General features: G+C 53.3%; 1 protein-coding gene across 3 annotated transcripts; it reads left to right on the forward strand.

Moving 5' to 3' along the window:
• The first annotated feature begins 1,732 nt into the window (after positions 1 to 1,732).
• On the forward strand, positions 1,733 to 25,385 carry PLCB2 (phospholipase C beta 2). Of its 3 annotated transcripts, none has more exons than XM_087814837.1 (31): positions 1,733 to 1,855; positions 9,021 to 9,098; positions 9,736 to 9,804; positions 10,386 to 10,526; positions 10,650 to 10,729; positions 10,817 to 10,870; positions 10,977 to 11,052; positions 13,903 to 14,003; positions 14,137 to 14,303; positions 14,394 to 14,540; positions 14,708 to 14,865; positions 15,134 to 15,216; positions 15,456 to 15,540; positions 15,960 to 16,122; positions 16,252 to 16,373; positions 16,488 to 16,584; positions 17,603 to 17,687; positions 17,818 to 17,942; positions 18,658 to 18,812; positions 19,349 to 19,513; positions 20,074 to 20,173; positions 20,711 to 20,815; positions 20,984 to 21,078; positions 21,220 to 21,286; positions 21,633 to 21,909; positions 21,996 to 22,161; positions 22,276 to 22,352; positions 22,443 to 22,538; positions 23,063 to 23,120; positions 23,841 to 23,927; positions 24,295 to 25,385. In XM_087814837.1, the coding sequence occupies exons 1-31, from the start codon at positions 1,772 to 1,774 to the stop codon at positions 24,496 to 24,498; spliced, it is 3,567 nt and encodes a 1,188-aa protein (XP_087670963.1). In that variant the 5' UTR covers positions 1,733 to 1,771; the 3' UTR covers positions 24,499 to 25,385. The 3 variants fall into 3 exon arrangements, with proteins under 3 accessions (XP_087670963.1, XP_087670961.1, XP_087670965.1); XM_087814835.1 differs by having other exon boundaries at positions 16,267 to 16,373; positions 21,217 to 21,286; positions 21,639 to 21,909; XM_087814839.1 differs by having other exon boundaries at positions 16,267 to 16,373; positions 21,217 to 21,286; positions 21,684 to 21,909.
• Positions 25,386 to 25,838: the final 453 nt, after the last annotated feature.

The raw sequence follows: 25,838 nt of genomic DNA on the forward strand, positions 1-25,838 counted from the left end.
AAAATCCTGAACTCCCTGCCTTGCTGTGGCAACCCCAACCTTGTAAAATGAGAGGAACTTGTCTCCCCAGTCCCCCACCCCCAAGCTGAGGGAGAGGGAAGGGATTGTCTTTCCAGGCCCAAAGTGGAGAGAAGGCTGATGACTGCAGGACAGATAAGAGGGGGGTACTTGGGTGCAGTACCAGAGGTAGCTGCAGGTGGCAGGTGACAGTTTACAGGTGCAGGGGCTTTGGAAAGGGGCAGGGATTTCCCTTGCAAAATCTATTCAAACAGACAGAGAGGGAACCTGATCTCAGGGAGGGAATCAGAACTGCAGGGACACCAGAGGGGCCCCCAAAGAAGCCCATCGCTAGAGGCATGGGGGAAGAGAGATGAGGGACAGCAGGACTTGGAGAGAAGGGAGAAAGGATGAGTCTTGAGGGGAAAGGGCAAAGTAGCTGGAGGATTCCCAAGCTGCTTCCACAGACTCAGTCAGGCCTTGCTCCAGGCTCTACCCAGTGGTCTTAGAGTTGCTTTCCTGGAGGCTATTTTTGCACTGGGAGTCCCCTTAGCTCCAGCGCCACTGGCCCCCATCCTTCTGCCCTGGCCCAGGCTGGCCAGCAGAGACAGTTCTAAGGCCTGAGTGAGGGTCCCACAGTTGTCAAGGGAGCAGAAAGCGAGGCCCTAAGAGGGGAAGGAAGTCCTGGGCAGAGCTCCCTGCTCCCCCAGTTGAATTAACAAGGGTGATAAGCAGATCAGGTTAAGCAAGAGGAAGTGGGCTGGCTGAGCTGGGCCAGGCCTGAGCTCCCTAGGCTGGGGCAGTGTTAAGACCATGCAAGCACCCTGAGCAAGTGCCCAGAGCTGAGGTCTCTCCAAGTAGCCTCCTGCCTCAAGTGTTCTCTCCCCAGGCTTTGGGCACATAGCAGAAGAGGGAGCCTGGCAGGAGAGCCCAGCGAAGTCTGGTGGCCAAGAGTTGCTCAACCAGCTGTGTGTTGAGGGTGGCTGGTCAGTGGAGGTTCCAGGTCTCAGCCAGGCCTAGAGGGCCGGGAGGGGGAGTCATGTGTGGTGGGTGAGGGGTGTGATTGCCTCACTTGCACCTCATTTTCATGGGGAGGAAGTGTTGAGAAAGAGGAGCTGGGTGTTCAGCAAACTTTGCTTATTCAAAAATGCTCAATCCCAGCTGGGCGCTGCCCCCCCCTCAACTCCCACTTCGAGGGTGGTCCCAGCCTCCTCAGGCTCTGGGAGGAACCCCTGTGCTCTGGACCCCCTTCTGTGGAAGCCCCTTCCCTGGTCACCTCCTTGCTTCCTCCTGTCAGTCCCTGCCTGGGCAACAGTCTCCCCAGTTGGCCCCATATCGATCCCTGTCTAGTCCCCCACTGCAACCGGGGGAGCAGGGATACTCCTGTGACTGGGAGGCCCCTGCTCCGAGCCGACCGGGCCTCCTGACCCGCTGTCCTGAGCAGCACAGAGAAGGAAGCCCTGAGCAGGAAGTGCTGAGGCGAGGGCGACAGCGGGGGCGGGGGCTTCAGGGAGGGGAGCTGGCCTCTCTGGGAAGGAGCAGCAGCCACAGCCCCCGCTGCAGGCCTGAGGAGGCTGATTTAAAAGGCAGCCAGGCCTCTGTCTGAAGCACTCAGCTCCCGGCCCAGCCACCACCACCGGTGGGCTGCAGGAGCACCCAGACTTCCGCACCAGCTCAGGGCGGGTGCCATGTGAGCCCAGCCCGGCTTCCCTCCTGCCTGCCCTCCTCCTGCCGGCCTCTGCCTGTCCAGCTTCTCCAGAGGAACACTGGCACCATGTCTGTGCTCAACCCTGTCCTGCTGCCCCCCAAAGTGAAGGACTACCTGATCTCCGGGGAGCATTTCATCAAATGGGACGATGTGAGTGGGGCAGGGGCTGTGGGCTGCTGGGGCACTGGGGCAGCCAGCTGGCTGCTAGGGGCTTTGCCAGGGTGGGTGGGTAGGTTTATGTCTGTCAGGACTCAGGCGCCTGTGTGACTCCGCCGGGCAGCTGGCACAGTGCCTGGAAAAAAAAACTTGGGGGTGAGGGTGTGTGCCCCAACATACGTCCCTGGGCTGCTGGGGCTAGGGCCCTGTGTCTGGGCGTGAGAAGCTGGTGGGCTGCCTACGAAAAAGTTTCTCTGGGTTTGTTGCTCCCAGTCCAGCCTTAGTGCCCCAGAGCTGAGGCAGGGCCAGAAGCAGAGGCGAACCAGGTCCCTGCTCCCAGCAAAGATGCCCCACTCCTGCCCCATTAGGGTACCCAGACTGAAATTGTTCACTCCTCCCCACCTATCCCTGTCCCAAGGAAGCCCTGCTCTCCCCTAAGTTGCTGTGGGGTAGCCACAAAAGGCCCCTGGATCCCAAGTGAGAACTGGAGGCTTCTGTTCCCAGGGACCCTGGAGGGAGCAGATTGACTTCTGCTTCTGGGGGCTACTCTCAGCTGGGCTGACTGACTCCTGCCTGTCTGCAGGGGAAGGCACTGCTTTGTCTTGTACTGTCTCCACTGTGTCTGCTCCTTCCCAAACTGGGGCCTGCTTTCCAGCCTCTGGTCCTTCCAGACCCCAGGGGCCAGGATTCTCTTGGGCAGGTGAGGAGAACAGTATGGGGACCCTTCTTCAGGGAGGGGAGGCTGCTGGGCTAGCCCTGAGTGAGAGTCAGAGGGGCTGGTCCCAGGAAGGGAAAATGAAGGCTTGGGAAACGATGTAGGGGGTGGAAGAGAGGGCCCTTAGGGCTGGCTAGTCCTCCTTACAGGTGGGTGAGGGGGCTCTGGGTCTGTGAGTTAAGGTAGCCTGGGGCTCTCTGCCTTTGGGGCTGGGCTAGGCTGCATAATCTAGCTGCCATGATATGGGGAGGAGGCCATGGCTAGATGCTTTCTGCTTCCCTAAGGTTGTGTGGTCGATGTGGCATGGTGGTGGCATGTCTCAGGAGCCTGTGGAATGAGGGAAGTGGCTCAGATGAAAAGTGAAGTGGCCTCTCTCAGTTCCTCTGGGAAGTGTGTGTAACCTGACTGGGCAGAGGGTCATTAGGGGTGGGGACATGCTTTGTGGCCTTCTCTGCAAGCCAGCACCTGGGTACCTGGCTGCCCCACTCTCCTCCCCAAGGCAGGGCACTGGGCAGCCTTCCTTGATCCTGACTTCCACAAGCAGGAACCTCCCAAGCCAGTCACAGGGCACATGGACCTATGAGCCCGGGTTCTGCTCTTGGACTGGATTCAGCCCAGTTAGCAGGTGACTTGGATATGTGGTGCCATGTTGAATAAGCACAATGCACAGGATGGAATCAACTCCCAACTTAATTTTGTCTTCCAGGCCCCTTTACAATGTATTTGCTGGGAGAAGCTCTCCTCCTGCCCATGGAAGGAAAATCAGGCAGCCATAGACAATTCATTTGCTCTCGGGGAATACAATCCTATGCTCACTTTTCCTCACAAAGCCCAGTCTTTTTTCTTTTCTTTTTTTAATCTTTATTGATTTCAGAGAGAGGAATGGAGAGGAAGAGAGAGAGATAGAAACATCAATGATAAGAGAGTCATTGATCAGCTGCCTCCTGCATGCTCCCCACTGGTGATCAAGCTCACAACCTGGGCCTGTGCCCTGACCAGGAATAGAACAGTAATCTCCTGGATCATAGGTCAATGCTCAACCACTGAGCCACTCCGGCCAGGCACAAAGCCCAGTCTTATTTCAGAAACAGTTAGAATTAAAAAATTCAACCTTCAATAGAATAACATCTTCTGCCCTCCTCCCACTAGGAATGGTTTTAGGTGGGCTGCAGGCCTTCTGGTGGGATTCCCTGCTCCCCTTCCAAGCCCCAATAGGGATGGGGTGCAAGGAGGGAGGTGAGAAAGGAGTACCAAAGTGCTTAATTGAAAAGTATCATCATCAACTGGCTCATGTTCTCTGAGCCTAGCAGAAGGTCCAGACTTATTCTTTCTCTGGTGCACATGTTTGGGTATTCTCAGGAGACCTTCCCCATGCTGAACTGGGGATCTCTTGCTTAGGGTCCTCCTGCTATCTGTATTTCAGGAGGCCACTTGCAATGGCTTCTTCAGCCCCTCTGAATCCAGTTACCACCTTCAGCCTCCTGTAGCTTTGGACTCCTTGCCCCTCTCTCCCACAGGCCCACTCCGGACCCCAGCAAATGCCACGTGTGCATTGTCCTAACAGACTCTAGGAGTGAGGCTCATCCAGCACACAAGAGTCTCTCTGTCTCCAATAGTTAGCTGATCTGTCACCAACTCGGTTTCCTGGGCAAGAGTCAGACCCAGTCTCTTATGTCCCACAACAGCAGGGATGACAAAAGCTCTCCAAGTGCAGTTAAACCCCTCATTAGGTTTAAAGTGAGGGGTCGGGCACCTCAGTCCTCCCTTAGGGAGGGAAGGGAATGGAGTTCACAGCACAGCTTTCTCCAGAATTAGTCTCTTCACAAAGTGTTCTCTTTCTTAGTCCTTTAAGCACCTCTGATCTGAGAAGCTTTTCTTTGACCCCTTCCTTTGTAAATGCTGCATTTGATTTGCTCTGGTGTGCAGGAACTACCATGTGTTGTGGGAAACTTGAACTTTAATATCTTGTTACACAGGGGTGGGCAAAAGTAGGTTTACAGTTGTTCATATGGAGAATAATGCAATAGGAGGTCCAAGATGGCAGCAGGTTGAGTGGAAGCCACACTGACACTCTCCCAGGACCAAACTGGAATTATAACTAAAATATAGAAAAACCACCCTGAATAATCAACTGCAACTGAAGACTAGCTGGGGAGTACCCTCATAACCAAGGACGAAAAGTGGAGACCCCATAGAGACTGGTGGGAAGTGTGGAAGTGTGAGAAGGCTGGCTGGGCTCCCACAGGCAGCAGTTGAAGGTCCAGAGGGATATCTCAGCTATGGGGGGTTCCCACTGAGAACTCTGGGGCCTAAACCCCAAGCTAGGCTCCTCAGCCCAGAGCACAACAACTGAGAAAGATACCCATATAACATCTGGCTGTGAAAAGCAGCAAGGTTTCTGTCTGCCAGGGAGAGACAGCTGGAAATACAGCCACCCTTTTAAAGAGCCAATGCACAAAGTTTCGTGTGCAGCCACTCACCTTGGGCTCTGGCAGAGGCAGAGTGGACTAGAGCAGTGTGAGGAGACGCTAAGGGGGCTGGCTGGAAGAATAGATCTTGGAGGGCACCCTTCTGGACCCCAGTGCTGAGTCATTCCCCCATATGGCAGAGGACATCTTTCTCAGGCAAACATTTACCTTGCAAGAAGCTTTTGCTTGGGGGGGAATAAATTGCCCCACCCTGCAGGTAGACCTCTGGCCCCATTCCAGGGAGTTTCTACAGCCTGAGGCTCCATAAGAGACTGAATAATAGCCTGAGGGTGCTTTGAGTCTTTGCCTGATTTGCTTCTGGACCCAGGTCTTGGGAAAGCAGGCCTCAGTGCACATCTTGGTCCTATCCAAACACACCCAGCCCCAGCAGAGGAAAAGAGAAGCTGTGGAGTGTGGAAAACTTCAAACAGGGTAATCAAAGCCAGTCACAAACAGCGTCTGACATTGACCTGCTCCAGAGACCATCCAAAAGACTGGGAGTCTAGCAGATCTACCTAATACATAGAAACAAATCCAAATAGGCAGCCAAAATGGGGAGACAAAAAAATAAGCCCCAAATGAAAGAACAAAAGAATTCTCCAGAAGAAGAGCTAAATGAAATGGAGATAAGCAACCTATCAGATACAGAGTTCAGAATACTGATCATAAAGATGCTCAACAGCATGAAAAAAGATATAGAAACTATAAAGGAAATTAAGAATGACATAGTAGAAATAATAATAAAAAAAACATTGGAAGGAATGAACAGCAGATTAAGGGAAGCTGAGGATTGGATCAGCAAATTAGAAGATGGGGTAGGAAAAAAATCACTCAATCAGAAAACTAAAACCAAAAAGCAATTAAAAAACAGGAGGATAGTTTAAGGGAGCAGTGGGACAACATGAAATGTAACAATATTTGCATCATAGGAGTGCCAGAAGAGGTTGAAAATAAGCAAGGGTTAGAGAACCTGTTTGAAGAAATGATGGCAGAAAACTTCCCTAACCTGGTCAAGGAAAAAGTCACAAAACTTCTGGAGGCACAGAGAATCCCAAGCAAGAAGAATCCAAAGAGGCTCACTCCCAGACATATCATAATTAAAATGCCAAAAATTCAAGACAAAGAGAGAATCTTAAGGGCAGCAAGAGAAAAGCAAGCTGTAACCTACAAAGGAGCTCCCATAAGGCTGTCAGTTGATTTCTCATCAGAAATTCTGCAGGCCAGAAGGGAATGGAATGAAGTATTCAAGGTAATGCAAAACAAGGATCTGAAACCAAGACTACTCTATCCAGCAAGGTTATCACTCAAAATAGATGCTAACATAAAGAGCTTTCCAGTCAAAAAAAGCTAAAGGAGTTTATCACCACCAAACCAGCATTGCAGAAAATGTTAAAGGGATTTCTGTAATAAAAAGTTAAAATAGAGAGAATGAGAAACATAGGCATAAAGAAATAAGATGGCAATAGATAAGTACCTTTCAATAACTACCTTAAATATGAATAGATTAAATGTCCAAATCAAAAGACATAGGGTAGCTGAATGGATAAGAAAACAAATATATGCTGACTACAAAAGACCCACCTCAGAACAAAAGACTCACACAGGCTGAAAACCCCCCAAAAAACCAAACTTCTGGAGGACTTTAAAGGAGAGATCGGCAGCAATACAGTCAGAGTAGGGGACTTTAACACCCCAATGACTTTACTGGATAGATCTTTCAGATAAAAAATCAACAAGGAAACAGTGAACCTAAATGACACACTAGGTCAGATGGATTTAATTGACTTTTACAGAACATTCCACTCCACAGCTTCAGAATAGGCATTCTTCTCAAGTGCACATGGGACATTCTCAAAAACAGACCACTTGTTAGGACACAAAACAAGTTTCTACAAGTTCAAGAAGATTGAAATCATATCAAGCTTGATATGATTTCAATCTTCTTGAACTTGTAGAGACTTATTCTGTGTAAATGTAGGGACGTTTACACAATGGCATACTATGCAGCTGTAAAAAACAAAGGATCCCTTACCCTTTGAGATGGCATGGTGGGAACTGGAAAGTATTATGCTAAGCAAAATAAGCCAGTTAGAGAAAGACAAGTGTCACATGATGTTACTCATATGTGGGATCTAATGAACAAAATAAGCCTATGAACAAAATAGATCCAGAGACATAGAAGCATGGAACAGACTGATGAATCTGAGGGAAGGCAGAGGTGGGTGGGTGGGTTGGGATATATTAGCATATAGACAATACAGACAATAGTGGATACAGACAATAGTGGGGTGAAGGCCTGGGGGATGGGTTCAGGGTGGAGGGGATCAATGGGAGGGAAAGGGGACATTTGTAATACTTTCAACAATAAAGATATATTTTTAAAAAAAATTCAAAATGGCCTGGCCAGGCGTGGCTCAGCAGTTGAGCGTCGACCTAGGATCCAGGTTATAGGGGTTTGATTCCTGGTCAGGACACATGCCCGGGTTGTGGGCTTGATCAATGACTCTCTCATCATTGATGTTTCTATCTCTGTCTCCCTCTCCTTTCCTTTCTCTGAAATCAATAAAGATATATTTAAAAAAAAAATAAAAATAAAAATTCAAAATGATGAAAAGCAAGAACCTACAACCAAGATTACTCTACCCAGCAAAGCCATCATTTAGAGCTGAAGGTCAGATAAAGGGCTAAGATAAGAAAAAGCTAAAGGAGTTCATCATCACCAAACCAAATGAAATGTTGAAGAATCATCTTTAAGAAGAAGCTAATGAACAAAAGAAACTGACAAACAAAATAGACCCAGAGACATTGAAGCATGCAACAGACAGTTGTATCTCAGAGGGAAGAGGGAAGGGGAGTGGGGGGTGGGAAGAAATTAACCAAAGAAGTTATACGCATATATGCATAACCCATGGACACAGTCAATAATGGGGTGAAGGCCTGGGGAGGGGGTGGGAGCGAGGTGGAGGGGGTTAATGGGGGGAAAATGGGACACCTGTAATACTTTCAACAATAAAGATAAATTTAAAAAAAGAAAAGAAAGCAATAATTAATAATAGTATAAGAATAAACTGTTTCGTGCACTTACAACTATAGACCTACTTTTGCCCAGCCTTGTATATGCATACAAGTATCATTACAATCAAAGGTAGCCTGTGTACCCTGTGATCGGAACAGGAATTTAGAAGTGAGTTCATTCATCATTCATTCACTCGCTCTTTTAGCAAACCTGGGGCACCAGGATCATGGTCTAGTCCAGGCTTGTTTCCTGGGAGTCCATAAGCCCCAGGGGATTTCCTGGATGGGCTTCTTGTCTGAAAACAAGCCCCCATCCAGCCTGCTGCAGAAAAGACTTTTCAGAAGAGGTGAGGCTTTTGCTGGTCCTTAGTGGTGTTTCAGGCATGGTAGCATTGGATGCTTAGGCTTGGAGGTGAGAACGCACTTTGTGTCTATGCAGCAGTTGGATGGATGGGGTGGAGGGAGCAGTTCATGGAGGGGAGGACTGGGCATGTGGGAAGCTAGATTTCAGCTGGATTGTGTAAGGCCTTGGATGCAGGCACAGGAGTTGGGTTCTTGGCTCTCACTGTGTTGAGCAATTATGGAGGCAGTATGGACCCTTAGGAAAGATATTCTAACCCCCTTGGCTGAGCTGTGGCCATTAAAAGCAGGGTAAGGTGGGGGCCAAGACCCTGTTTGGGGTCTAGAAAGAGAAGCTCTCTTTGAGGTTTAGAGGGGAAACTCTCTTCTCTTCCAGAAATGCCATTTCCAATCCTCTATCCCTCCCCTCCCCTCCCCTCCCCTGGTCCAGAGCTTTTGAGGCTTATGCCCAGCCCTTAGCTCTGGAGAACGAAGTGAAATGCCTGCAGATTCTTGGGACAGCCACTTCCTAGGGAGATGGTGAGCTCTGAAACCCCTGGTGTGGGCCAGGGAAGCTTGGCCTAAAGTCTCAGAGCAGGGTGTTGACTCTTTCTCTCTGCAGGAAACAACAGTAGCCTCCCCGGTTATGCTCTCTGTGGATCCCAAGGGCTATTACTTATACTGGACATATCAGAGCAAGGTGAGGCAGCTCCTACCTACAGTGGCCCTGAGCTCCTGCTAATCCATGGAGTCAAGCAGCCTCTTAGCAATGGGGAACTGAAGGTGTGGATGCTGGGGAGTGTAGAAGGACCTGGAAGGGTGGCTCTTGGGGATCACCTGTGAGCAGGGGCTGTTTGCTTTGGGAGGGAGGATGCAGTCACAACAACCATGCCTGCCTCGGGCCCAGATGCTCCAGCCCTAGCATCCTGTGGAGAGAGAGAGAGGGAGAAAAAAGAGCTGCTACTGAAGGCTGATTCTCTGCCAGTGGCTGCAGGTGAATTGAGGGCTCAGAGAGATCAGAGAAGGGCCTCAGCACCCAGGCAGAGGAAGGGAGGGAGAACCTGGTGAGAGTCCAGGATGGTGGCGGTGAGGCCACAATTACAGGTGGCTACAGTGAGTAACTGAAGTGGCCAGGGAAGAAATGGACCGAGAGGAAAGGAGGAGGGTCACCAAGAGTAGGGAGAGTCTGACGGCTGGGAAGGCTGGGGTCCGGGCGGCCCCCACACAGTTTTGGCATCTAGAGAAGGCAGTTGGCCAAGATGTGAAGGGGCGTGGAAGCTCCCTCCTTGCTGCTCTATGTCCACACCCTTTCTTTGTTCCCACCGGGCCCCTTCCAGGAAAAGGAGTTTCTGGATATCACCAGCATCCGGGACACCCGCTTTGGGAAGTTTGCCAAGATTCCCAAGGTAGGTGGGCTCAGTAGCAGCTCAGGTTCAGCATGGTCACCAGCTCCACGGGGTTGGGGCAGCAGTCCCTGGTGAGTGAAGAGAGATTCCTGGGCTGGGCAACAGGGCCTCCCCTGAGCCAAGGAAGGGGTGTGGCTGCTCCTGTCTCAGGGCCAGCTCTTGCCCCTAAATCACCCCAGGCTGTCTAGGAGGTATTGCTTACACCCCCTCCCCCCCTTCCTGGTCAATTCCCTGATTGATTTGCCTAAATTTGCTTAATGCTTGTAGAAAGATTAGAAGAAGGGATTGGCAGGAGCCGGATTCCCTGAGACAGGGAGCTAAGACTCTATCTTCAAATGAAAAAATGGCAAACAAGATACATATGACTCTCAGACCCCATGGCCTTGGTTAATCTCTTTCCATGGGTTTCTCCCTCCCAGCCCAGCCCCTGAAGTCAGGGATAGGAAGATGCTGGGGCCTGTGGCTCCTGAGGTGGGAATGGGATTCTACCCCAGTGGGCAACAGTTCAAGGGCCTGAGGGGGAGGGACAGGGGGCGCCACAGCAGGCAGGGATGAGCCTTACCTTGTCACCATTGCTGCAGAGCCAGAAGCTCCGGGATGTCTTCAACCTGGATTTTCCTGACAACACCTTCCTGCTGAAGGCATTCACTGTGGTGTCTGGCCCTGACATGGTGGACCTCACCTTCCACAACTTTGTCTCCTGCAAAGAGAATGTGGGCAAGGTGCTCGGGGGTCACCTGGCCTGGGGCTCAGCACCCGGACTTCCTGAGATACAGGCCTGGCCATGGGGTAGTGGGGACACCTTCAAGGTCAGGGGCCTGACTGCTGTGCTCTGTGTCCTGCAGGACTGGGCTGAAGATATACTGGCTCTGGTCAAACACCCGCTGTCAGCCAACGCCCCCCGCGCCACCTTCCTGGACAAGATGTAAGTACCTGCCTGCCTGCCTGGCCACAGAGTGTGGGACTAAGTGTTCAGCCCCAGGGCCTGACAGGTTGCTTTCTGCCCCACCAGTCTGGTGAAGCTCAAGATGCAGCTCAATCCTGAAGGGAAGATTCCTGTGAAGAAGTGAGTTTTCCCTATCGCCTCCCCACCCTTATGTCCAGCTCCCCAAAGCCTTCCCTCTCCAGGCATGACTCCTCTCTTTGCCTCCTGCCTTTCTCTGCTCCTTCAGTTTATTCCAGATGTTTCCTGCTGACCGCAAGCGTGTAGAAGCTGCCCTCAGTGCCTGCCACCTCCCCAAAGGCAAAGTGAGTGGTTCCCCCTTCCCCAGCCCACCCTTGTCATCTGAGCTTGCTCTGACCAGAGGGCCACTTGGCCAGGCTGGTGGGGGAAGGAGAGGGTAAGAATGATAACACAGTCCCAGCAAACAGCCCCAAAGCCAGTTAACCCTAGAACCACTGGTTTCTGATACACAGAGACAGAACCAAGCAAAGGGGGTGAGCTGCTCCGGGTTCTGAGCAGGTTGGTCTCCCACCCCTGGGTGGCGGTGGGGCAGGGGTTGGTGTTTAGGACAAGCAGCAGGGATGGGTGCATTCCCAGTCCAGCCTTGGAATGGAAGTGGAGATGAATGTTTTCAGCCTGGAGGAGCGAGGTAAGGTCAGTGGGCACAGGAGGCAGTCTGCAGGGATCCGAAAGCTGCAGGAAGGGACTAGTCTGCAGGGTGTGGGGAGAGGCACCGAATCAAGGATGTAAGCTGCCAGGACAGACTTTAGCTCAACACAGAAAAATGTTTTTCTCTTTCTTTTTAGTTAAGTCACTAATTTTAAATTACAGGTTGTATGCAGGTGTATTGTGTAATACACCCATAAGGTATATTATGTAAATTACAAAAAGGAGCCCTTCTGGGCAGATGCAGGCCTGAGCCAGGGTTCATGCCTGGCAGGGGAAGTGGACCTCAGCCCCCTGACCCCCTTGGCCATGCCTTTGTACAGGGTACCACCTGCACCCCATGGAGTCTTTTCTCCTGGTAAGAATTTGGAACATTGTAATTAAACTAAGACCTCACTGATCACTTGTCTCCCTGAATCCCAAGAGGAATACTTCCCTCCGAGTCACAGCTTTATGGAGCTCATGACCCCTGGGTGAAATCAGCCACAGGGGATACAAGCATGGGGTGGGAGAGAGGGTGGGAATGGGCTCCTGCTGAGGACCCCATAGCCAGCATAGCAAGCTTCAGTCAATACACATCCACCCTCCTTTCTTAATGCCTCCTGATCTCCCACCTTGGCTAAGTCCTCCTGATTTGTCAGCTCTGCTTGTGTCCCAGTAGGGGCCACTGGCCCATCTTTGCTTAAAGCTGATAGGTCCAAGATCCAATCTTAGGGAGATCCATTCTAGCTCTCCTTCTTCAAAGTAAGAGTAATGTTGGCTTTCCAATATGATCCTGAGGACATATGATGGGCATTTCTGGGATGGAATGCAAAGGCACAGAATCCCTTGATGCCACTAATCTACTTTCTGTTTCTATTTCTGTGGATTTGACTATTCTGGACATTTTGTGTAAATGGAATCATACAATATGTGATCTTTAATGTCAGGCTTTATTCACTTAGCATGTTTCAAGGTTCATCCATGTTGTAACAGGCATCAGTACTTCATTCCTTTTTATGGCTCAATAATAGTCCATTGTATGGACATATCACATTTTGCTTAGCTCTGCACTAGTTGATGAACCTTAGGACAGTGTCCACTTTTTGGCTATTATGAAAAATGTTGCTATGAACATTCACATACACAATTTTGTCTGAACATGTATTCGCAGTTCCCTTGGGTATAAACCTAGCTGTGGAATTATTGGATCATATGGTAACTCTATATTTAACATTTTGAGGAACTGCCAAAGTGTTTTCCAAAGGGATCACACCATTTTACAGTCCCATCAGCATTGTATGAGCGTTCCAATTTCTCCATATCCTCACCAACACTTGTTATTGTCTTTTTTTTCTTTAATTTTAGTCATCCTAGTAGAAATGAAATGATATCTCATTGTGTGTGTGTGTTTTTAATATATCTTTATTGGTTTCAGAGAGAGGAAGAGAGAGGGAGAGAGAGAAACATCAATGATGAGTCATTGATCAGCTGCCTCTTGCACGCCCCCTGCTGGGGATCGAGCCCCAAACCCAGGCACGTGCCCTGACCAGGAATTGAACCGCAATCTCCTGGATTCTAGGTTGATGCCCAACCGCTGAGCCACGCCCAGCCAGGCTCACTATGGTTTCGATTTGCATTTCCCTAATGACTAATGGTATTGAACATCTTCCCATTTGTTTATTAGTTTTTGAATATCTTCTTTGGAGAATTATGTATTCAAATCTTTTACCCATCTTTCAATGAGCTTATTTGCTTTTTTACTGCTGAGCTGTTCCTTCGTAGATATCTGATTTGCAAATATAGGGTGGGGCGAAAGTAGGTTAACAATTGCTTTTATGGAAAATAATACAATTATTAATAATAGTACAAGAATAAATTGTTTTTCTTACAACTATAAACCTACTTTTGCCCCCCCCCCCATTTTCTTCCATTCTGTGGATTGTCTGTTCACCTTTTCGATGGTGTTCTTCAAAGCACAAAAGTTTTTAATTTTCATGAAGTCCAAGCCATATTTTCTTATTGCTGTTCCTATGCTTTTTGGTGTCTCCAACTATTATTGTTGACTTGTCTATTTTCCCCCTCGATTCTGTCAGTTTTTACTTTATGCATCTTGGGGCTCTCTTGTTAGCTGTACTATTTACATTCAAACTGCTTCTTTTTGAAAATTTACCCTCCACTTAAAAAATAAAAAGCTAGCTCAGTACTCTGCAAGTGTGAGCACCACTTACTTCTGACCTCTTTTCCTCCTCATTCTGGTCACTCTTAGTTCCAATCCTGCCCCAGCCAAGGGACTGCCCAGTGTCTGAATTCAGGGGCAAAGTAAACCAGCTAAGCATGCTCTCTGCCCAGCAACCAGGGCCTGGAAAAGTGGGCACTCAGCATGTCCTTAATGCTCCTCTGTCTGCCCTGAGCCGTCCTTGGGACCAGGTCCCTGTGTACTGGGCCTAGTTTGTGGATCTCAGTGCTTAGAAGGTGGAGCAGAAGTGATCAGGTGACTCTCTCCCCAGAATGATGCCATCAATCCTGAGGACTTCCCACAATCTGTCTACAAGAGTTTCCTCTTGAACCTCTGCCCCCGGCCAGAAATAGATGAGATCTTCACTTCCCAGTGAGCTTCTTGGGTTGGGCTCAGCATGGGGAAGGGGTGGTGGCTAAATTCCTACCTGCTATGCTGACAGTTAGGAGGGTTCACTGGACCAAGGGGTTATCTGGAGACCTGTGCTCTTCTTTCTGGTCTGCAGCCATGCCAAGGCCAAACCCTACATGACCAAGGAGCACTTGACCAAATTTATCAACCAGAAACAGAGGGATCCTCGCCTCAACTCCTTATTGTTCCCACCAGCGCGGCCTGACCAGGTGCAGGGCCTCATTGACAAATATGAGCCCAGTGGCATCAACGTGCAGAGGGGTGAGGATCAGTTGAAGCCCTAATCCCCTGTGGGCTTGTCCTGGTCTGACAACTGGGCTGTGGCCCTGAAAGTTATCCCCTGCTCCCCAGGCCAGCTGTCACCCCAGGGCATGGTGTGGTTTCTCTGTGGGCCGGAGAACAGCGTGCTGGCCCAAGACAAGCTGCTGGTTCACCAGGACATGACGCAGCCGCTCAATCATTACTTCATCAACTCCTCGCACAACACCTACCTGACAGGTGGGCCCCAGCCACCTCACTGCTGACTCCTTTTATGGGGGCTGCTCCTGTCCCCTGAATTCCTCCCGGGGTTGCCCATGGGCTGCCATCAGTACAGAGCATGCTGGGGTGGGGCGGGGGAGAGCCCTTGAGTGAAGCCCCTGCCCCGCCCCCTTGCCCTGGCCCAGCCGGCCAGTTCTCAGGCCTCTCCTCTGCTGAGATGTACCGCCAGGTGCTGCTGGCTGGCTGTCGCTGCGTGGAGCTGGACTGCTGGAAGGGGAAGCTCCCCGAAGAGGAGCCTATTATCACCCACGGCTTTACCATGACCACAGACATCTACTTCAAGGTAAGACTCGGGGTGTGGAGGCTGGTGGCGGAGGCACTAGGGAAGGGCCCTGGTCCCTAAGTTTTCTGGGTATGGAGGCCATAAGCAGGAGGAGCAGCTGGGGGGCCTCGGAACAGAGTGGGGATTAGAGGGGACCAGAGGAGACAGGGGACCAACAGTGGCCCTCCAGCTCTAGGTGTGTGTTAAACCTGGGGAGAGTGGAAGGGTGCCATTGGGGGGGGGGGGCTGGAGCACCGACCTCCCCTCCACCAAGTCCTCTCTCCTTTAGGAAGCAATTGAGGCGATTGCAGAAAGTGCCTTTAAGACCTCCCCCTATCCTGTCATCCTGTCGTTTGAAAACCACGTGGACTCGTGAGTATCCAGGCCCGTTCAGCCTCATTCTCTGCTCTGTCCCCGTCTCTGTCCTCCCCCCACTATCCCCGGCCCCTGCCCATGCCCTCCACACAGTCTCCTCGAGACCCCAGGCTCTCCTGCCTGTGCCTCTGCCTCCCTGACCTCCTGTGCTCCTGATGACCCAGATCAGGGGTCCAGAAGGATGGCCAAGAGGGGGGTGGTGCTGCTGAACCTCACCCCACTTCTCCTCCCTGCAGACCCCGCCAACAGGCCAAGATGGCTGAGTACTGCCGGACCATGTTTGGTGATATGCTGCTCACGGAGCCCCTGGAAAAGTTTCCAGTGAGTGGCCTTCACTACGGGGCATCTGTGTTAGGCATCTGTGCTGGGCTTTGGGGGTCTGTTAGTGACAAAGGTGCAGTCCCAGCCCTCAGGGGAGAAAGACAAGGCAACCAGTGGCTGCTGTGGGAGTGCTGGGGGAGTCCTGATCTGTTCTTGGGGATCAGGGGAGGCTTCCTGGAGAAAGTGACGGCTAAGCTGAAGCCCAAGGGAGATACTGGGTTTGTGTCGGTGAGAGTGGGAAAGGAGTTCTAGGCAGATAGAAGAGGTGAGAGAGAACATCACCGAGGAACTGGGAGCGTTGGGCCAGGCAGCGGCTTAGCACAGGAGGGGGAGAGGCTGGAGGAGCAGGCAGGGGCCATGCTGAGAGCTTGATGTGAAGGAACTTAGGCTGCACGCTGACACCCTCTCCTCTCCCACAGCTGAAACCAGGCAGCCCCCTGCCCAGCCCTGAGGATCTCCGTGGCAAGATCCTCATCAAAAACAAGAAGAACCAGTTTTTGGGCCCAGCAGCCCCCAGCAAGGAGCTGGGCGGGGAGGCTGAGGGCAGCTGCCCACCCAGTGCCCCTGTGGCGGAGGACACCGGTGAGTGAGCCTGGGAGGAGTGGGGATCAGGGCGGGGGTGAGGGACTGGGCCTGGAGGGAAGAGGGGGCTGGGCCTGGAGGAGACCTGCTGGGAGCCAGCCTGGGGGGCCCTGCCCCTAGTGCTGACAGAGTGGTGTGTGGCAGTGTTGGCTGCTGAGGAAGGGGCTGAGCTGGAGGAGCAGGTGGAGGAGGAGGAGTCGGAGTTGGGAAACCTGGATGAAGAAGAGATGAGGAAGATGCAGTCAGATGAGGTGCGTGGAGACAGCCCGGAGGCCCTTCTGCCATCCCACCGAGTCCTCCAGCAGGACATGGGGCCATGTCCCTGGGCTCTGGGCTCCTATTCTTCACTCTCCTCTCTCCTCTAGGGCACAGCGGGCCTGGAGGTGACGGCCTATGAGGAGATGTCCAGCCTGGTTAACTACATCCAGCCCACCAAGTTCATCTCCTTTGAGTTCTCTGCCCGTAAGTTCATGCGGGTGGCGGTGAGCTGGAGGTTCAGCGAGGCTCAGGAGGCCCTCGGGAAGTGTGTCCCGACACCAGGCACTTTCATGGGTGGGGGTAAGAGGAAGGGGGTTGTCCCCCTTCCTTGGACTGGGGGCCCTGTCTATAAATATGCATCAGAGGAGCCAGGCCAAAGGCTTAAGTGGCAGTGGCTCCCATTTCCCAGTACTGAGGAATTTGGCACCAAGCAGAATGCTCTGGAGTTTATCGGTGACAGGCAGGTCCAGGTTGTTTATGACAGGCCCCCTCAGTGGGCCTGGCCTGGGACTCCCGCAGCCTCCTGCAGGTTCTGTGGCTCCTAAGCCCAGAAACCCCAGCCCCGGGGCATGAGAACTGCTGGGAGGGGGTGGAAGGCAGAGAAACCAGCCAGTGCACACCTACTCCTTGTACCCTTCCCTTTCTGTGTACACCGTATTATTTTTCTTCCCCGGACAGACACACAGTGCCTTCCTCTCCCCCGCTGTGCCTGTCCCCAACATGATCACCTCCTTCTGTCTATACTTGTGCACCTCTGTAACCTTATTTCCTCACCCCTGAACCCACAACCTGCACCCTTACCTGTGCTCACCCGTGGCATGTACCACCCTTGGCGTGTACCTCTCACCCCGGTACCCACCCTTTGTGTTTACACCCTGAGCGTCGCAGCATGTTCCTGACTCCTGGTCTCATCCTCACATGTTCCTCATACTTTCTGTCCCCACCCAGGGCAGGAACCCCTCACCCTCCAGGACCGTGGCCCCCCCATCCCTGTGCACACCCACCATGCATGCCCTTTCCCCCTGTATACACTGTTACCCACACAGATCTGCACATCCCACCCCACCCTGGGTTCACCTCCCTCCCTGAAGCCTCAGGCCTCGGTGGGAATGCTGGGTTAGAGGCATCTCTGTGTTGGAGGTAGCTGCACCAAAGGAAGGGGAGGTCTGCGGGACTACCTCAGCCTGATAGAGACTCCCCCTCATATTTCTCCCCCACACAGAGAAGAACCAAAGTTATGTCATCTCTTCCTTTACGGAGCTCAAGGCTTATGACCTGCTCTCCAAGGCTGCAGTGCAGTTTGTTGAGTATCCTTGAGGCCTCAGTAGCCAAGGTCCCTGGTTGGGGTAGAGGGATGGGGACAGGGTTCAAAAGGGGGGGCTGTTGGGTACTCCTGGTGCAGCCTCAGGCTGGCTGGCTTCCTATACTCTGGAGCAGCTACAACAAGCGCCAGATGAGCCGCATTTACCCAAAGGGCACCCGCATGGACTCCTCCAATTACATGCCCCAGATGTTCTGGAATGCTGGTTGCCAGATGGTCGCCCTCAACTTCCAGACAATGGGTGAGAGCACTCCCTTAAGACCCTACCCCTCCCACCTTCACCCCATTCCTGGAAGGTGGTCTTTAGAACAGACCTGGTGTTCAGATGTTTGTTTAGGCTAGGGGTGGGGAACATCCGGCCCATGGGCCTTATACAGTCGGTGAATCATTTGGTCTGGCCCTGCCAAGGCAACCGCAGGCAGGGCTCAAAATTCAATAAATCTAGGAGCTTTTATTCATAGCTAATTTTTAAGTTGATAATTTTGTATGGCCCTCAAATGATGTTGTAAATATCCAAATGGCCCTTGGCAGAAAAAAGGTTCTCCACCCCTGGTTTAGGCTCTGGGAGCCCGTGCAGGTGTGTGAGTGTTTTGGGGCAGAAAGGCATTAGCTCATGCCTGTGTGACTGCACATATATGAGTGTGTGTGTGTGAAGATGCCAGGGTGCTGGCATGGGTTCTGGCTGCTCCTTGAGTGGGTCTGTGGCTCCACTGGCCTCAACTCCCACTGTGAGCCTGAGGTCTGGTTGTGGCTTTGGTCCTGCTGATGCCAGGTTGTGGGCCCTTTCTGAGAGAAGAGACACCCTAAGAAACCAACCAGACATGAGAAACCCTCATGCCCATGGTCCGTTCAACCTCTGGGTTCACAAGACAAGAGAAAGGCTGGGAAATGTGGAAATAGAGATTGGGTGCAGACACAGAGTCGGGCCTTTCTCACCAAGTGCCCTTGTCCCCCAGACCTGCCCATGCAACAGAACATGGCGCTATTTGAGTTCAATGGGCAGAGTGGCTACCTTCTCAAGCATGAGTTCATGCGCCGGCCAGACAAGCAGTTCAACCCCTTCTCGGTGGATGGCATCGACGTGGTGGTAGCCACCACCCTTTCCATTAAGGCAAGGCGCTGAGGTGGACAGGTGGCTGGGAGGGCTGGGGTCTTGAGGAGAAAGACACAGGAGCTCCATTCTTCTACTCCCAACCCCCTCCCCTGATACCCTGCAAACTTCAGCCCCAGCCAGTTCCTGCAGTAGCAAGTTGCCTTGGAAACTGCCTCCTCCTCAGCCTTGGAGGCTGCCTCTTGGTCCCCATGGAAACCAAGGGGAAGGACTGAGGCTGGGGTGGGGGAGGGGAGAAGCATGAGCAAAGTTAGGCTCTAGGAACCCCAGGCCCTGGGAAAGAGCCCTATTCTTTCTTTGCCTGGGGAGGGAGGTGGGGAGGCCCACACCCCTTCTTGAATGCTGGAAACACCCATCAGCAGAGCTTAGTTGTAACCCTTGAGCCACACAGCTTCTATTCAGTGGCCAGAGTTGAGTGGGGCTCTTCACAGTACCCAAGAACGGATGCTTCAGCTCGGGAAGCTAGAGGCCCCAGGTGCTGGGGAATGGCCTGGTAGGGCAGCTGATGCCGGCCTCCCACGGGCTCCCACCTCCAGGTAATCTCTGGGCAGTTCCTGTCAGAACGCAGCGTGCGCACCTATGTGGAAGTGGAGCTGTTTGGCCTACCTGGAGACCCCAAGAGGCGCTATCGCACCAAGCTGTCACCCAGTGCCAACTCCATCAATCCTGTCTGGAATGAGGAGCCCTTTGTCTTTGAGAAGGTGGGAGGCTAGGGCAGGGCAGGGGCTGGGGCCTGGGCAGGGTAAGGGCTGCCCCTAGGTCTTGGCTTCTGTTTGTAGAACAGAGGAAATACATAAAGGGAGGCCCTTGGGCGTCCTCCTCTCGCCACCCCTCACTTTGTGCCCTCCTAAATTTCAAGAGCCCAAAAAGCAAGTTTACAGAAGTGTACTTGGTGGGCAGGTTGGATGTGTGTGCATGTGTGTGTTCATGTTAGGACCAGAGGCAGAAATGTGAACTCTCAGACCAGGGTGCAAGGTCCCATGGGGTCCCAGGGGGTCTTTTGTCCCCACTAGATACTTGTTGACAAAGCTGTCACAGGCTGTCTGCACCAGGACCCCCAAAGCCCTACTCCCCTGTGCGGACCAGCCACGGCATGAGCTGTGAGGCTGTTTGTGTGTGGCCTAGTGTGTGCCCTCTGTCCTCACCAAATCTGGTCACACCTACTATGGTCTCACACTGACCCCAGACTTCTGAAACTAGAGAGGGAGTCAACTTGGCCACAGTCTCCTCCCCAGCTTGTCCTGTCCCAAACTCTCCCCAGATCTTGATGCCTGAGCTGGCCTCCCTCAGGGTGGCTGTGATGGAGGAAGGCAACAAGTTTCTTGGACACCGCATCATCCCCATCAATATTCTGAATTCTGGTAAGGATAGGGGTCCTCCTTCGCTGTCCCCAGCAGGTCTGAGATCAAAGTCATCATCAGGAGCCTGTCCAGAGGGTGGGGCAGCTTCAGGGAGGTGGCCCTGAGACTTTACCTAACCCTTTCATGTTATCAGCCCTACGGAGTGAAGCAAGAATAATACCTCTCCAGGAAACTGACAGAAGTGGGGACTCTGGCCACCTAACAGAATGTCTGTAATTTTCTGAAACCACTGGGGCAATTTTCCAAGTAGCTGACACTTATTGGGAACTTGAAATGCTTTAAGGCCTTATAACATTCTCACTTAATCCTAATGGTAACCACAGGAGATAGACACTGTTATCCCCATTTCACAGATGAGGAAAGTCTCAGAGATTTAAAGTAACCTGCCCAAGGTCACACAGCCAGGAAAGTGCAGAACCAGACTTGGACTCTGGCCTCTCTGACTCTCAAACCAGAAGCCTTGAGTGCTGGGCTGCTGGCATGCTGTGCTGGGCAGCGATGGGCTCTACTCACTGTCCGCCCTGTCCTGCCCCACAGGATACCACCATCTGTGCCTGCGCAGTGAGAGCAACATGCCCCTCACCATGCCTGCGCTCTTTGTTCTCCTGGAGATGAAGGACTATGTACCTGACACCTGGGCAGGTTAGGAGGCCCACAGAGTGCTGGGAGCCCAGGGCTGTGCATTTCCCCTCCCCCTGCCTCAAGTCAGCCTCCAGAGTGGGGCACGCCAGGGTATCTTGGGGTAGGTGAGGATTTGGGAGGCTGCCAGGTGCTCTCCATACCAGGCCTGTTATGCCTCTGTGCACCCAGATCTCACCGTGGCCCTCGCCAATCCCATCAAGTTCTTCAGCGCCCATGATAAGAAGTCTGTGAAGCTCAAGGAAGCCATGGGAGGTCTGCCTGAGGTCTGTGTCGCTGGGTTCATTGCCCAGGCCCCCCAAGAGCTTTGCCCTCTCTGCGAGAAGATGAGGGCGGGCCAGTGTCCAGGGCTCAGGGAGCCAGGGCTGTTGGAGCCATCTTCCTAACCTGCTCTCCCTACGCAGAAGCCCTTCTTCTCCGGGAGTCCAGTTGCCAGCCAGGTCAACGGGGCCCCGGCCAGCAATGGGTCAGCAGGTACGCACTGTGGGGGTCCTGCCCTCTCTGGCTGCATCCATAGGCACTTCCCAGCCTGGCGGCAGATCTTGAAAAAACTAAGACTTTAACCTGCGGAAGGGAACACTGTGTCTGAAGCCTTAGCAACGAGAAAGTGCACCTCAGGGGGCCCATGCTGGTACCCCCAGCGGGCCGGGAGGGGCGGAGCTGAGCCAGCGGACCCCAGGGCACCTGGCAGCCCGTCCTGTGGCTCTTGCAGCCGCCGGGGCGGGGCCCGGGCCGGGGAGGCCGCGAAAGAAGCTGTGGGTAAGGCCTGCTGGGTCCGAGTGGTCTTGAGGACGAGCTTGGGGAAGGTTCGGGTCTCCAGGGAAAGGCGGGGGCTCCTGGGCGGCGGGACACCTCACCCGGGTCCCCGCAGAGCCGCGGACCGCCAGCCTGGAGGAGCTGCGGGAGCTGAAGGGCGTCGTGAAGCTGCAGCGGCGGCAGGAGAAGGAGCTGCGGGAGCTGGAGCGGCGCGGCGCGCGGCGCTGGGAGGAGCTGCTGCAGCGGGGCGCGGCGCAGCTGGCCGAGCTCGGGCCGCCGGGCGCGGGGGGCGGCCTCGGGGGCTGCAGGCTCGGCCCGGGCAAGGGCTCCCGCAAGAAGAGGTAAGGGCAGTGGCGGCGTCCTGCCCTCCGCGGCGAGGGTGCGGGCGTTGGAGAGCTCAGGACCTGTTCCCACGTGGCCTCCGCAGGACCCAGCCCAGGGAGGAGGTCGCCGGGTCCAGGCTGGGCGAGGGCCCCGAGGGCGCGGACCCGCGCGCGCATGAGCTGAGGGACAGGCTGGAGCTGGAGCTGCAGCAGCAGGGCAAGGAGCACTACGAGTGTGTCCTGAAGCTCAAGGAGCAGCACCTGGCCGAGGTGACGGGGTGGGGGAGGGCAGAGAGCTACAACCCGACCAAATCCACACCCTCCGCACAGCAAAGGGCTTCTGGATAAGCCGGTTTGCTAAACCCATCCTTCCTTTCCCTACAGAAAATTGCCAAGATGATGGAGCTGGCCAGAGAGAAACAGGCTGCAGAGCTTAAGACCCTCAAGGAGACCTCAGAGAAGTATGACTGCCTCCCTCCCAAGCCTTACTCTCACCTCCCAGGAGGCTCAGGACCCCACAGGACATCTCCCTAATGTCTGTATCTCTACAGTGACACCAAAGAGATGAAGAAGAAGCTGGAGGCCAAGAGGCTGGAGCGGATCCAGGCCATGATGAAGTCTACCACTGACAAGATGGCCCAGGAGAGGTGAGTCCTGGAAGAGAGGCCCAGGACTCAAACTCCAGGCCCATTGCTGAGCAGGAGCCACGCCAAGTGGGAAGGGGTCTCCCAACAGAGGATCCTGACTCGCTTCCCAGAGATGTGCCTGTCCCCTGGATCTTGAAAGTTAATGTTACTTCTGTCACCTCTGATTAGAGTGACTTCCTTACACAAAACACAGATGTCAACACCATTTGACCAGAGAGGAGAATTTAAGGGAAAATCAAGCAGGCAAAGAGGGAGGTGAAATCTTGGGACAGCAGCTTCCCACTTGGGCTTTCCCACACACCCCCTGAAGGGCAGTGCGAGTTAGTGAGGAAGCCTTCCTTTCAGAGGGCCCCCAGGACTTCCAGTGGCCACTCAATCCTCCTTGGGTTTCCGTTTCACCCCTTTGGCTTGTTCCTGCCCCTATTGCATAGCCCTTATTTGGCCTACACCCTGAGGAGTCTTCATCTCACCCAGTTCTTCCCGGGGGCCTCCTGCCCTCTCTGAAACTCCAATCACCCCAACAGGTTGAAGAAAGAGATTAACAACTCCCACATCCAGGAGGTGGTTCAGGTCATCAACCGGGTATGTAACACTGTATCCTTCCCAAACACACACACACACACACACACACACACACACACACACACACACACACACTCACACTCCATAGGAGAGAAGGGTGGCATTGGGCCTTTACTTTGCCCTTAGGAGATATACTGTCCAGAGTGGCCCATGAAGCTCAGGAAGGTGGGAGATGGTGCAGAGGATGGGGAGCCCCTAGGCCAGGCTGAGGTTCTGTCTTTCTGTGGAGTTTGGGGTACCAGCCTGAAGAGGTCTGTCTCTGTCCAACTGCCCTTAATGGAAAGGATATGAACTAGCTAGCCAGGTGATGATGGGATTGGGGTGGGTGGGTGAGAGGGAGCCAGGAGTGCTTCCTGAGGCTCCAAGGAGTCTGAAGAGGAAGGAAAGCCCTGCTGGGAAGGACCTAAAGCTCCCCTGGTATTAACAACAGTAACAGAACTCCCAGCTACTGAGTCGTGACCTTATTGCAGACACTAAGTCAGGTGCTTCACATGAACTATCTCTTACAAACCTTCAGGATACGGTGAGACAGGTACTAATTATCCTGATTTTACAAATTAAACAAACAAACAAAAACAGAAACAATGAAAACTGTTAGAAGATTAAGGAATTTACCTAAGTCTTATAGTCTTATAGCTGGTTGGCTGGGATTGTAGCTGGATGCCAACCCAGACTGCCTGTCTGTGCTGTCCTGACTCCCTGCCTCTCACCCCCACCCAGATGACAGAGAGCCTGGAGAGGCACCAGGAGAAGCTGGAGGAGAAGCAGGCAGCCTGCCTGGAACAGATCCGGGAGATGGAGAAGCAGGTGACAGGAACCACCACCCTGGCCCCCAGCAGAGTTGGCATGGCTCCAGGGTGTAAAGGGGCCCTGTTCCAGGGACTTTCCAGTCAGGAGATGGGGGGAGGGGGCAATGACCCCTCACCAGTGGGTCACAGGCGCTGATTCCTGTGGGACCCTAGGACTCTTTCACATGAGGCAGATCTCTTTGCTTGGTTGGTACCCCCTCTCCTGAGAGGCTTCCTGATGGGCTCCACTGTGCCCCATCTCCCTCCCACCCCATCTCCTGGGAGCTCTGAAAAGACAGGACATCTCCTTGTTCCATTGCTCAGGGGAAGGAGAGTGGGAAGGTAGCCCCTCCTGAGCCAGGCTGTGGTCCTTGCTGTCCCCACAGTTCCAGCAGGAGGCGCTGGCAGAGTATGAGGCCAAGATGAAGGGCCTGGAGGCTGAGGTGAAGGAGTCGGTGAGGACCTGCCTCAGGGCCTGCTTCCCCTCTGAGGCTGAGGACAAGCTTGAGAGGCCCTGTGGGGCCTCCAGGGAGCTGTGTGAGCAGGAACCACTTACAGTCAACACAGACACCCAGGAGAGCTGCCTCTGATACCCTCATCCAACTGGGACATTCTGCAAGGACATCCCCCCTCCTGTTGGATGGGGCTCCATCCCGCCAGGAAGAAAGGCCCCAGCAGCCCCAGCTCTCTGAGGCTGTGGGGAGCTGGGTTCCCTTGGACCTTGGAGCCCTCTCCTCAACAGCCAGGCGAGAGGAGGAGGCAGGGACCAGATACCATCAGGGCAGGGGCCCGTCTGAGGCCTAGAGGTCCTCTCTAAGCTGACGTCCTGCTCCTCGAATTAGTGTCACATATTTGTTGAGGGCAAAAGAATGTCGATTGGGAGGCAGGAAATGGGGTCCTGGCCTCACCCTGCCTTTCCTAGTATGCAACTAGTGGTGCCCACTCTGGAATCAGTCTCCTCGCCTGGAGGGTTAGGCCTGGCACCTGGAACCTCCATTTAGCACCCAATTCAAGCAGGACCCATTCTGCCATAAGGCCAGCAGCTCGCCCAGGCTTCTAGGCCTCATTTTAGGCCTGCCCTGAATTGGCCTCATTGTCAGCTCCCTGATACAGAGCCTGGCACCACCTCCAAGCTCCCTGGGGACTGCTGCCCCCAGCATCCCAGGCTGAGGCCCCTTGCTTGGCTTCCTGCCTATGGGGAATGGGAGGCTGACATGAAAAAGCTGCCTCAGCTGTCTGGCCCTCAGGCCCCTGAGACAACTGGGGCTGTGGCTGGGGGTGAGGGGAGAAGGGTGGTCTTTTGGGCACTCTCCCACCCAGTGCCTGGCTAACCTCTTTTCCTAGTCTTGGGGGGGATATTTCCTAACATGTACCACAACTCAGGCTGCCTGACAAGGTCATTGGTTTTCTTTCCTGACTTTATGAGATTTATTTATTTTTCCCCTTTTTACTCCTACTAAAGAACTCTGCCCCAATATTTCCTGCCTAAGCCTGCTTTTGTTCTATAGCTAAGAAATGGGGAGGGGGAAGGAGAATGCCCTGAAATGAAGCAGGCTGCAAAAAAACCCTTGGGAGCTGAAACCCCGGCTGAGGTGTCCTTCAGAGTCCAGCAGAATGGCCCTGCCTCTAGCCATGAAGAGGATTCACTTCCCTTTCTGCCAGCCCTGATGCCACAACCACTGGAAAATGATGTCACCCCTCTTCTCCACCCCGACCCCCACCCAGATGTGGCCCTTGTCTATACCCTCAGGGCTGGAGCAGAAGAGCCTATGCAAAGGTGCCCCCCACTCTCTTGGGGGAGTTGCAAACCTTCAGGCCACCTGAGTCCCTTTAAGCACACTTACAGTGGTCACATTCTCAGGCCCCTGTGGGATATGGTTGACCCCAGCACTTGCTGTAGAGAGGCTTGTGGGCAGTCATTCACTGCATC

This window comes from Miniopterus natalensis, chromosome 1 (assembly GCF_054644295.1).
Source record: "Miniopterus natalensis isolate mMinNat1 chromosome 1, mMinNat1.hap1, whole genome shotgun sequence".
Lineage (NCBI taxonomy): Eukaryota > Metazoa > Chordata > Mammalia > Chiroptera > Miniopteridae > Miniopterus > Miniopterus natalensis.

Bases quoted from the DNA above. Each gene is read 5' to 3' on its own strand.
- PLCB2 (XM_087814837.1), top strand. From the start codon at position 1,772: ATGTCTGTGCTCAACCCTGTCCTGCTGCCCCCCAAAGTGAAGGACTAC. The intron at 15,217-15,455 runs GTGAGTATCCAG...TCCTCCCTGCAG, and splicing joins TTTGAAAACCACGTGGACTC to ACCCCGCCAACAGGCCAAGA. The intron at 22,539-23,062 runs GTGAGTCCTGGA...TCACCCCAACAG, and splicing joins GACAAGATGGCCCAGGAGAG to GTTGAAGAAAGAGATTAACA.